The 12734-nt window shown below is 35.5% G+C and overlaps 1 protein-coding gene across 6 annotated transcripts in view; it reads left to right on the top strand.

Moving 5' to 3' along the window:
• The window catches only part of GFM2 (GTP dependent ribosome recycling factor mitochondrial 2), a 47390-nt gene that overhangs the window by 2427 nt on the left and 32229 nt on the right, over positions 1-12734 (top strand). For 3 of the 6 annotated variants that reach the window (XM_059916574.1, XM_059916572.1, XM_059916573.1), the window contains exons 2-7: positions 2817-2900; positions 4094-4178; positions 6264-6321; positions 6820-6917; positions 10917-11042; positions 11785-11873. In XM_059916574.1, the coding sequence (XP_059772557.1) occupies positions 2841-2900; positions 4094-4178; positions 6264-6321; positions 6820-6917; positions 10917-11042; positions 11785-11873 (516 nt within the window). In that variant the 5' untranslated portion in view covers positions 2817-2840. The other 3 variants (XM_059916575.1, XM_059916576.1, XM_059916577.1) reach the window with 3 other exon arrangements.

Raw genomic sequence — 12734 nt, 5'->3', positions numbered from 1 at the left:
GATTTGCCAAGCTTTTTTCTTGAATGAAGTTAAAGGCTAGAACTAATTTCTAAAATTTAGATAAATAGCTTGTTTTAGAACTTGTGACATAAATTCTGTAGTGAAAATGAATGCTTAGATAGATAGCTTGAGATGATCTATTCAATATAAAGAGAAAAAGAGCAAAGATGACATTAGGGATTGACATTAATCAATAATGAACATATTGACCTAATTCATATTTGATACTTTTTTAAGAAACAGTGAATATGACACAAATCTAAATTGAAGTTTCTAATTTAGGAAAAATTACTAAGTACAGTAACAAATACCATGTATGCAAACACAGACTATTTTAATTTGATGCTTTAGAATCTCTGTTCCTACATTACTTTATCCTCAGCAACATCATCTTCATTTGTGCTTTTATGCTAATGTATGTTGTGATTGTACTTTAGTGTCCCGTGATTCCTGTTTTTGTGTATTAAGCCTTACAGGCCTGATAGTCCACTGATTTAAAAAAAAAAAAAATAGTCCATGGATTCTTTTGTTTATTGGTCGTGTAACTTGTTGATAATGTAGAATGGGTATTTACCTGTTTTTTCCTCATTACTTGCCGTTTTTATACCATCAGGTGTCACAGTTTTTAGTGAGTACTTATGTTACCAAACCAGGCTTGGGTCCACTTGCCTGAGCGCAATAAAGCCAGTCTACTGACACCGGGTTGTGGTGAAGGAAACTGCAGCACAGTGTTTTAGAGGAATTTTGGCTAGAGCTCCTGGAATAGAGTAGGGAGTAGGAGAGTACAAGGCTGTGAAGGTAGTTAGGGACAGGATTTGTTGTATTAAGAACCTTTACAGGTTTTTAAGTAGGGAATTGACAAGATGAGGTTGTTTACTTGAAAGGTATGTGTCAAGAATGGATTCAAGCAGTGTTTCCCACTTAAGTGATCTGAGTACTACTTTTTTAAGACTGACAACTGAATTACCTGCGCTATTAATTACTTAATATTTTTCCTTAAATTCATATTTTTATGTAAATAATTTCATCATAAGCAACACTAGAAGATCACAGATTTTGTTGGCTATTGTTTCTAACATTAGTTTTTGTTTTTGTTTTTTTTTTTACTTATAACGTAAAATAATCATGGGCAGTCACTTTAGGAAACACAGTGCTGGAATAAGTTTTTAAAATTTTTGGTCTATAGGAACCCTTCACACTCTTAAAAATGAGTCAGAATGAACAGTTTTGTTTGTATGGGTTGTAATTGATATCCAAATACTAGAAATGAAAACAAAACTTTAAAATGTTTTAATAATTCATTAAAAATAATAAACCATTAAATATTAATGTAATTAATATACTTTTATGAAAAATATCTGTATTTTCAAAAACAAAAATGATTTTGTTTGAAGAGTGTTTTATATTGCTTTACAATTTTGCAAGTCTTTTTAATGCCTGGCTTAACAGAAAACAGTTTACATCTGCTTCTGTATTTATTATGTTACTGTATATATATTTGTAAAATGTTTGGTTGAAGTGTCTGAAGAAAATCTAGCAGCATACATATATGTGGTTGGGAAAAGGAGGAGTATTTTAATAGTCTTTTCAGAAAATTGTGGACCGTCTTAGATGTTATACCAGGTTTTGACAAGTGATGGTTTTTTAAAGGTTAGTTGCAATGTGGGATCAAACCATATTAGTGAGCTTTTTGTATCCTGTTATGGTAGAATCCATTGTTCTATTTTAGAATGGATCTAACATGCATGATTTTGCAAACATTCTGAACTTTGGCATTGGAAATGAAGAAGGGGGAATGGATTCAAGATATATTTAGGAAATAAAATCAAAAGGACTTGGTGGCTTCCTAAATAAGGGTAGTGAATGTTTCTGTCTTAAGATACAGAAAGGAGCAGATTTAGGAGGAATAATAATAAGTTTTGACATGCCTTCTTACATAACATGGTGCACAGTGGTTTAACCTTTTCTGTTTACCTGTTGCCCACCCCCTTCAGTCTCATATACTTCCATGCATTTCTCATAGCTTTGAGAGTTGTGATGCATTGTGAATATTTAGTTGATGCATTGTGAATATTTAGTAAACGTTTTTAAACTAAAGATGCTTAGTTTCTGTGATCATAGAAGAAGAGGATTTACTTCTGTATATTTTTTACATGGTAGAAATACATATTTACATATTTATGGTAGGAAAATCAATATACAAATAAACCCAAAAGTTATACTATCAGTGAGAAATTACCAAGTTAACATGTAGATGCTTACCTTTCTATACTTAATTCTGTTTTTCATTTTTACATAAAAGTGCTTTTTGGTTGGTATGATATATTTTTGTAATTTCAATGTATCTTTTTCTACAGTATCTTCATATCTTTCTTTTTTCTTTTTTTTTTAAAAGATTTTTTTGATGTGGACCATTTTTAAAGTCTTTATTGAATTTGTTAAGATGTTGCTTCTGTTTTTTGTTTTGGTTTTTTGGCCTCGAGGCATGTGGGATCTTAGCTCCCCAACCAGGGATCGAACCTGCACCTCCTGCATTGGAAGGTTAAGTCTTAACCACTGGACTGCCAGGGAAGTCCCTCTTCATATCTTTCTTGAAGAGTCAAAGGATGTTGAAAAAATAAGGGACCATATTTCTCATGTTTAGTGTGAGCTTTCATTTTCTGAATTATGCATTTTCTTTTTGATAGCTACAAATATTATTCCTACTTTTTAAAAGTAATACATTTTTACCTAATATATTACATTTGCCTTACTTACATATGTCTTACATGTAATACATAAATTTAGTTTTGTAATTTTGTATATTTCTTTTTCAGAGAATAACAGTTTAGAGGTCCAAGATGTCCAATCTGAGGATATTTGCAATGAATCATAAGAAAATATCCAGCTTGCACATTAACGTAAGTTTTTCTTGTACAATTAAATGTACTTCAACAACTTCAGTTACTTAACTTCCCCAAAGGTCTAGTGTATTTCATATACTAGTATATCAGCAGTTTCTTAACAGGGGGTATGGGAGAACCTGTAATCAACAAGAAGTATGCCTTATCATTTTGAGACTATCTGTATTCCATTTTTGAGGTCATTAGCAGCCCAAGGAGTTGCAGTTTTTCTTTAGTGTTTTCATTTCTGATGCTTTCAGACTGTACACCCTGTGACAGGTGATGCTGTCTTACCCTGGCCACTATGAAGTAGAAATTTAAATAGTTTGAGTCTCTTCTCTACTCTTAATATATTTGCTTAGAATAATAGTGTTTTATTGCCAGAAACTTGGTAACTAATGTAGAAATAATACAGAAGGCACAGGTATGCATTCTGTGACATCATGAAAGGCAGATTGTGGCAGCCCAAAATCACTACATACACTAACTACAATTCCAAATATATTGACAGCCATTAAATGTGTATTTAGTGGTCCAGGGATAAATCGATGGAGAACATTCAACCTCTATGTGGGAACATTAGGAGAAAATACCTGGGGAGCTTTTAAAAATGCTGTAGTTCCTCCAACTTCCCTTGCTTCCTCATCCCCCGAATGTTTTTTAAAAGCTCTCCAGGTGATTCTAATATGTAGCCGCTGTTATAAATCTAGGTGAAAACACCTAATGGTTTCAGAGTTCATGACCCCCACCAGCTCTTAATAGGCTTAAAGGAGAACCAAGGGGTATCCAGGGTTAGCAACCTTATTTAACCTTTCTGGCTCTCTGGAAACTTTAGGGTCATTCTCAAACTGCAGCTATCAGAATCACCTGGAGGGCTTGTTAAAACACATTGTTGGACGCTATCCCTAGAGTTTCTGATTCTCTTCTCTGGAATGGGTCCTGAGAATTTGTCTTTCAAATAAGATCCCTGTGATGCTAATGCTGCATGTCTAGGAGAGCCATCATCTAAGGTCAGCTCAAAAGAGCAAGCAGTATTAATTTTATCCTTATTTTTTATTGTAGTGTAATTTTGTGTTGTCACCTTTTAAAAGAATTGGAGTTAGTAAATTGAGACTACTATATGGAGATTCAAAGCATAATTATGATGTTAAAACTACAGTAGTAAGTTATGCTAAAATAAAATTAACGTTGTTTGTTTTTCTCCTCACTAGAATATGTGTTCCTCTAAAATAAGAGCAAGTCTAAAAAGATTAAGGCTACATGTGCTTCTTGGAAGAAATTACAGTTCCCTACCAGGTACAAATGTTAGATTCTTCTCATTTTACTTAAACTGCTTGCTTGCTTTCTCCCTTTTCTCTCTGTCTCTCTCTCTCTGTCTCTCTCTCTCTCTCTCTGTCTCTCTCTCTCTCTCTCTGTCTCTCTCTCTCTCTTTCTCTTTCTCTCTGTCTCTCATTTGCAAGCATCTCCCTTATTAGGGGTCTCCAACCATTTTGAAAACAGTGGCTCCCTTTTACTTCTTGGCTATTTCCTTGAGATTATTAGGAGTTGGCGTATTCTGATAGATGCTAGGAGGTAGTACCAGTACACTTAAGTTCCTCATCTGCTGTCCATCCTCATGAGCTGAGCAAAGGGAAGGGTCGGCTCAAAGGTTTAGCAGGTGAGTCTACTTGTAGAGTGCTCTTGCTGTAAAATGTTGATTTTCCTAGTTCATTTCTGGTTTTTATTCAAAAGTATTTTCTGTTAATAGAGGTTTAACAGGATAATTTATTTTGAGGGTTCTTAAGACTAGTTTGGTGTAATATTTATCTGGGATAGATTAGGTTAGGTAATATGGCTATTAAAAGCCTGAAGGCTGAGGAACTGGCTGCAGTTGCCCCTTGAACAGCACAGATTTGAACTTCAATATAAGTTTGACCATGTAAGAGTCCACTTATATGCAGAATTTTTTCACTAAATGGGTACTGCAGTACTACGTGATCCACGGTTGGTTGGATACCCATGCGGAACTGAGGATACAGAGGAACGATTTATGCACAGGACAGGCTGTGAAGTTATACTCGAATTTTTGACTGCACAGGGGTTGGCAGTCCTCATCTTCAAGTTGTTCAAAGGTCAATTGTACTGTAATTCTGAATGTCCTTCTTGTGTGTGAAGTAAGCAAGCATGTGGGAGACTTAGTGAAACTACAGTTGACCCTTGAACAATGAGAGGGTTACAGGTGCTGACCCCTAAAACAGTTGAAAATCACATATAACTTTGCAGTTAGCCCACCGCATCTGCAGTTCCATGTGCACAGATTCAGCCAGCTGCAAATTGTGTACTGTAGCATGCATGTATTGAAAAAGATCCTTGGATAAGTGGGCCCACACACTTCAAACCTGTGTTGTTCAAGGGTCACCTGTAGCTTCATTCTGTAGCTGTTCTCATTACCATCTTTGTCATGTGAGAATAATGGAGTAAAAATGCCAGTTGGCTGTGTGACTTGTAAAGGCATGTGAATTTAATGTTCTGCATTATTGGTCTATATCTGGGTTTCTATATTTTGCCCGTACAAATTTATCTATAGCAGTACGGATTATCTTTCAGTCTTCAAACTGCCATCAGGTTTTCAAAATGTAATAGAAGTCATCATAATTTATTACAGAAATTTAGGAGAACTGGTTTAAATAGCAGGAAGGTATAGATTAAATTTATAAATGTAACTGCATTGTTTCTTTAGTATTAATAGAATAAAGGGTAAGCATGGAGTAAGTCATTATGGACTTTTTTTTTCCAGAAATACTGTTAGTTTTTACAAGTTGGCCTTTTACAAGTATTAGATTATTATAGCTTCTATTCAGTGATACCTCCCAGGCTGTCTTTATAGGTATCGTGTCCTTGGAATTGCTGAGGGAAGGTAGGTTTCAAGTTGTACAAAAACTCATTATCAGCTGATATGAGTATCACTCTTTGCTCTTCAAACCTTGACAATGTAGGTTTACAGGACTGTGCTTTTTGGTTCAAGATCTACTAGTGCCTGAAGATTATTGTTATGAACATTAATTCTACTTTTGCAATTCTATTTATTATAGAATTCTATTATAGAATTGTAGCAGGTGGCAGAGATTGGGGTAAATCTATATTTTTCTAAGGATATAATCTAGAAATTGATGTTTAAAAGCTTTATCTTGTTTTATTGTCATCCACAGGTTTTTTTAGAGATTGCTAGAAAATAAATTTTAGGTAAATGAGTGTTATATTTAGCTTGAATTTTACTTTAATTGGATTTTCTTCAATAGTAATTTTACTATTTGCTTAAAATTCTTTTAATTTCTTTCATTTATAAATTAAAGGAAATTTTCTTTAAATTTAACAGTTCAATTTTAACACTCTTTCCATTAGGTTTAATAGGAAATGATATCAAGTCCCTTCATTCCATCATCAATCCTCCTATTGCTAAGTAAGTACTGTCATTGATATTGTCTTTTCCATAGGCTGCCATGAAAAGTTACAGGTTTTTCACACAGGCTTAATTCAGCATTTAGTGAATGCTCTAATTTCTGTAACTTCCTGCCCTAGCTAATTAACTATAAATAGATGTTGGTATATATCTTAAAAGCTATTTTCTTGTCTCAATTCAATGCTAAAAATTTTTAATGTAGCAACAGCACACTTTTCATAGAAATAAATATAAGATAGTCACAAAATTGTAGTTAGCTCTTTTGTTACTTAGCTGTTTTGTCAGAGTAATGTGATAGTGATGTTTTCCATTTTTCTAGTTTTTACACCATTATATAAATTGTTGAAATACCAACCAGCTTTGAAATTTGTGCAACATAGATATTTTGGTTTTACAATTTTAGTAATGTCCACCTTATAATACACATCTTTTTAAAAATTTTTCCCCTTTTTTTGTTTTTTTTTTTAATTTTTTTTTAATTTTTCCCCTTTTAAACAGAATCCGTAATATTGGAATTATGGCTCATATTGATGCAGGAAAAACTACCACCACAGAAAGAATATTATATTATTCTGGATACACAAGATCACTGGGAGGTTAGAATGGATTCCTCCTCTCACCCTGCCCCCCCATTAGAAAAAACATCAATGGAAAATATTTTGATTAAGAAGTCAACCTAGAGATCTTGCATATGGCATGGAGGCACTGCTGTCTAAACCACAACATAAAGTTAAGGTAGTTACAGTACTCACCAAAGGGTCTTTTTAGGTTCAATTAAACAATCAGACTCACAAGACTATCTTGGGCTATAGTTGGCACTGGTCTATTCAGAAGGCTGTGAGACAGGAAACATAGCTTACCAGCAGACCAGCAATAGGTGTTTCTACAGAAGTTCTTATAGCAGTCCACATAGCTATGTGGGAACTGTCTTCTTTGGCCACCCAAAAGTGATAGCTTAGTTGCAAGGTAACAAGATTCACAGGAGCCACCCTAGCTTAGAAGACTCATGCCCCGTAGGAATGAGCATCTCTTGTTACAGCTCCATGGGTCATCTTCCTGGCTTCCCACAAGGGGCATGCCATACCCCACTCAGGGAAGCCTAAAGCTATGTATCTTCATCAGGTATTTATAATTCATTATTAATTCTTCCCAGGTCAGATGTAGTTTACCAGTCAGAAATTATTTTTTCCATAAATGTGTTGCCTAGCAATGCAGTTGGCATACTGGTTTTCTGGGCTCTAGAAGAAGAGAGCCAGAAGGTTAACCAGAGGTCAAATTCTCATGCAGAACAAGAAAGGATTTCGTTAATCCTTAACCCCCAGTAATAGTATAATTTACCTAAGTTTTGAATTTACTTTTTTATTATAGTATGTCAAAAAGTGTGGTTCTGGGCTTCCCTGGTGGCGCAGTGGTTGAGAATCTGCCTGCCAATGCAGGGGACACGGGTTTGAGCCCTGGTCTGGGAAGATCCCACATGCCGTGGAGCAACTAGGCCCGTGAGCCACAACTACTGAGCCTGCACGTCTGGAGCCTGTGCTCCACAACAAGAGAAGCTGCGATAGTGAGAGGCCCGCGCACCGCGATGAAGAGTGGCCCCCGCTTGCCCCAACTAGAGAAAGCCCTCGCACAGAAACGAAGACCCAACATAGCCAAAAATAAAAAATTAATTAATTAATTAATTATTTTAAAAAGTGGTTCTTTTTTTAAAAAAATTTTATTTTATTATTTATTTGTGCTGGGTCTTAGTTGTGGTAGGCAGGCTCCTTAGTTGCAGCTCACCGGCTCCTTAGTTGCGGCCGGTGGGCTCCTTAGTTGTCGCATGCAAACTCTTAGTTGCAGCATGCATGTGGGATCTAGTTCCCTGACCAGGGTTTGAACCCGGGCCCCCTGCATTGGGAGCATGGAGTCTTAATCACTGCGCCATCAGGGAAGTCCCAAAACTGTGGTTCTTGACCAGGCATGCACATTTAATGCCCATGTATCTTTTAAAGATTTTGTTTTGTTTTGTTTTTAAATAACAATGCCCTAGGTCCACTCTGAAAATTTAGATTCAGCATGTCTGGGTATGGCCTGGATGTCTGTATTTTTGCATCACGTATTTTGAAACTCATATTTGACTCATACACATTTATGATTGTTATATTTCTCTGATGAATCAACGCTTTTATCATTATGAAGTGCCTTTCTTTAACTCTGGTGAAACAGTTTTGAAATGTGACATGGAGGTCATCAGGTCAATAATACCAGAAGTAGAAATTAATGTCTTTTTCAAAAGCTCCGCAGTGATTTTGAAATGGCGCTCTATTGAGACCCATTTCTCTAGACCCTTGGAATTGGCTGAGACTTAATATTTATAGAGGAGAAAACCACTCACGATTAGAACCTTCATGATGATAGGTTCCTAAATGTATAAGCACATGAATTTCTCATAGAATTTATTGCTGTGTAAATGGGGAAATAACAGACAGCAAAACACTGAACATTGTTAGGCTTCCTCTTTTGTATCACGAATCTGATTAGAATCCTTCCCTCATATCCCCTGAGTGTATCCTTGAGTCGAGGGTCCAGATGAGTTGGACGCAGGCAATTTTCAAGTAAACAGGTTTTTTTTTAATTGTGGTGAAAAAAACACATAACATAAAATTTACCATCTTAACCGTTTCTAAGTGTACAGTTCAATAGTGTTGAGTATATTCACATTGTTTGCAACTATTCTGCAGAACTTTTTCGTCTTGCAAAGCCCAAATTATATGCCCATCGAACAACAACTCCCCGTTGCCCCCTCTGCCCAGCCCCTGGAAACCACCCTTATACTTTCTTTGTCTATGAATTTGACTACTCTAGGAATATATATATATATATATATATAATATATATGTATATATGTATATATATATATATTAGATACATATATATACACACATGTGTACACACACACACACACACACACACACACACACACAAACTAGATATGTTTTGAGGTTCTTTTCTGGTTCAGGCCAGAGGCCTAGAAACTATCCAAATTGTGGCAGAATTTGTTGATCCAAGGTTGATTTTATTAGTCATATGTTTAATCATAAAGAAATAATAGGAGGACTTCCCTGGTGGCACAGTGGTTGGGAATCTGCCTGCCAATGCAGAGAACACAGGTTCGAGCCCTGGTCCGGGAAGATCCCACATGCCGCGGGCAACTAAGTCCATGTGCCACAGCTATTGAGCCTGCGTTCTAGGGCCCACAAGCCACAACTACTGAGCCCGCGTGCCTAGAACCCATTCTCTGCAACAAAGAGAAGCCGCTGCAATGAGAAGCCCGTACACCACAACGAAGAGTAGCCCCCGCTCACCACAACTAGAGAAAGCCCGCGCGCAGCTACGAAGACCCAACGCAGCCAATAAATGAATAAATAATTTATATTTAAAAATAATAATAATAATAGGAAATAAAGATCTTTATCTTTGTGCAAATTTTTATTTTTTGAGTGTCTTAGAAACTTAATGCCTTATTTAGAAGCTCTGGTTAGTTATTTGGTCTTTGTCTTCTTAATGATACTTGTTTTCTTGGTTAGTTATATTGTGAATAACTGGCAATACTGTTAACAATTCTTTAACATTGATATTTGGAGTTGCTAACAGATACATTTTTCTTGCTATTTTCCCCTCTGTTGGTGCATTTGTGTGTGTGTTTATTTATACACACGTATACACACACAAAAATGATATGGAGTAACTAGTTAGCATTTTAGAGGTTTAATGCTGACATAAGCAGTGGTAGTATAAGGCCATGATAACTTGAATTTTGACTGGTAAAGATCAGCTCTTTGTCATTTCTTTTACTGAATAAGAGTAAGAGTAAAATGCATAATTCAAGAATTTTACTGCAGAGTAATTTGAGTGACCTTTTTGGTAGTCAGGATAAATTTTATCCATGACTTTATACTATAGAAGACTTTATTTATATTTGTATAAATAAATCCTAAAAGGAAAATTTAGTAATGAGAAAGGTTTGTAAAAGATGATTTAACTTTGGAGGAATTTTTTCTCTACCTTATTCCATGTAACTACCATTTACTGAGCTAGGTACTTTATATATATATATATATATATAGTCTCATTTCATTCTTATAACAATCCAGCAAGGTTGGCTTTATTAGCCGTATTTTAAAAACTAGATTAAGTAACTTGCGCAAGATTGTAGAGAAGTGATAAAGTTGGGATTTAAATTTGGTCTGTCTGTGCTCTTTTATGGCATTACTCTGCCTCCTGTCAAGGGATTAGGTGTGAGGAACGTCAGATAAGGATGGGATGATGAAAGTTAAACCAGGAAAAAAATGGAAGAAGTATATGGTTCAGTAAAATTAAAATATTAAAAGTTTAATCTTAGTTATTACAGAAAAATTATTTTTATGGAAGAATTACTCATCTGCTGAAAAATCTTTTTCTAGAATGACGATTTATTTAGAGAATGATTAAGGGCTCTATTAAACCAAATATTTTGTAAACAGTGTTTCTTAGAGCAAATTAAACTATGTCAGGTAGATATCAAAGACGTATAAAATATACTTTTAAGCCTAACTGTCATTTTTTTTCCTGGTTAGATGTTGATGACGGAGACACAGTGACAGATTTCATGGCTCAAGAGCGAGAACGAGGCATAACTATTCAATCAGCTGCTGTTACATTCGATTGGAAGGGGTATAGAATCAATCTAATTGATACACCAGGTATAGTGCTGTTTCAGCAATGCAGAGGTGCTGCATTACTTTGAGGCTTTTCTGTTTGTGTATTTTTTTTTTAATTGTGGTAAAAAAACATATATCATAAAAATTTACTGTCTTAACCATTTTTAAGTGTACAGTTCGGTAGTGTTAAGTATGTTCATATTATTGTGAAATAGATCTCCAGAACTTTTTCATTTTGTTGAACTGAAACTCTATACCCATAAAATGACTTTTCTTCTTTGTCCTCTCCCCTGAATCCTGGTAACCACCATTCTGCTTTCTAGATCTATGAGATTGACTACTTTAGATACCTCTTATAAGTAGAATCATACTCTATTTGTCCTTTTGTGACTGGCTTATTTCACTTAGCAAAATTTTTCAGGGTTCATCCATGTTGTAGCCTGTGACAGGATTTCCTTCCTTTTTAAGGCTGCATAGTATTCCTTTGCCCAGAAGTAACACATTTTGTATATATACAAAATTTTGTGTATATATATATATACACACACACCATTCATCCATTGATGGATATTTGGGTTGCTTCTGCCTCTTGGCTGTTGTGAATAGTGCTGTTCTGAACATGGGGGCGTAAATATCTCTTTGACATTATCCTTTCAATTATTCTGGGTATGTACCCAAACTGGGATTGCTGGATCACGTGGTGGTGGTGGTGGTGGTGGTGGTGGTGGTGGTGATGGTGATGGTTTAAAGACTTTAGGTGTTATATTTCTCATCTTTTTCTTAGGTCATGTGGACTTTACCTTGGAGGTTGAGCGCTGCCTAAGAGTGTTAGATGGTGCAGTGGCTGTGTTTGATGCCTCTGCTGGTGTAGAGGTAAAAAATATTGTCAAAGTAAAGTAAAGATAGAACAGCATGGTTTTTTTAAAAAGTAGAATGCATCAGATTAATTAACTATAACCCCTTATTTGGTAAGCTCATATAAATCCAATTATGGTTAAAGGAATTTGGAATTTAATATTGAGATGTGATCTATATATGATCTCATATACTTCATAGTAAAAGGGAAAGTAAAGTTTGCTTTTCTGTAGGAAATACGAAAGTTTTTTGAGAACTGTGAAGAGGCTGAGATTCTTACTTTAAAGCTAACAAGTTAGTCTGCCATAGTTTTATGGATTCTGGCAGAAGACACAAGATTTCTGAGTCAGGGATGAAGGACTTTATTAATCACCAAAATAGCAATATCCAGAGTATCAGCATTTCATTGTGTTGGTTCCTCAAGCCCTAATTCCCGTAGGGTGACAAAGGGAAGTCAGGTGACAGCTGCAGTGGAACCCTGTGCTTAGAGAATGCAAGTATTTTATAATGGGCAGTAAACGTGCCTGCTCTTTGCTCTGAAGGGATACATTGTCTTCCAGGGTTGTAATTACCAACCTACCTTTTGCTCTGAAGGGAGATGCAATATCTTTCTAAACTGTTCGCTATACAAACATTTTTGAAAAGATAGTCCAGAATAAAGGCAGTCAGTGCCTCTCCTGACAAAACATGCAGAAATGTGAGCAACCCATGAAGGATTTTCTCCCGAAACTTAATATAAAACTCCTTGAATAAATCCTGAAAGTGGGTTTATAATAAAATTGTTGCTACTGGGGTCAATTATGCTCTCTTTAGCTGGTACTCCATTTGTTTTATAATCTCAAGATTGACTTTATCTTGAATATAGAACCCACATTAGTT

This window comes from Balaenoptera ricei, chromosome 3 (assembly GCF_028023285.1).
Source record: "Balaenoptera ricei isolate mBalRic1 chromosome 3, mBalRic1.hap2, whole genome shotgun sequence".
Taxonomy (NCBI): Eukaryota; Metazoa; Chordata; class Mammalia; order Artiodactyla; family Balaenopteridae; genus Balaenoptera; species Balaenoptera ricei.
This window is presented reverse-complemented; position numbering and strand designations above follow the sequence as displayed.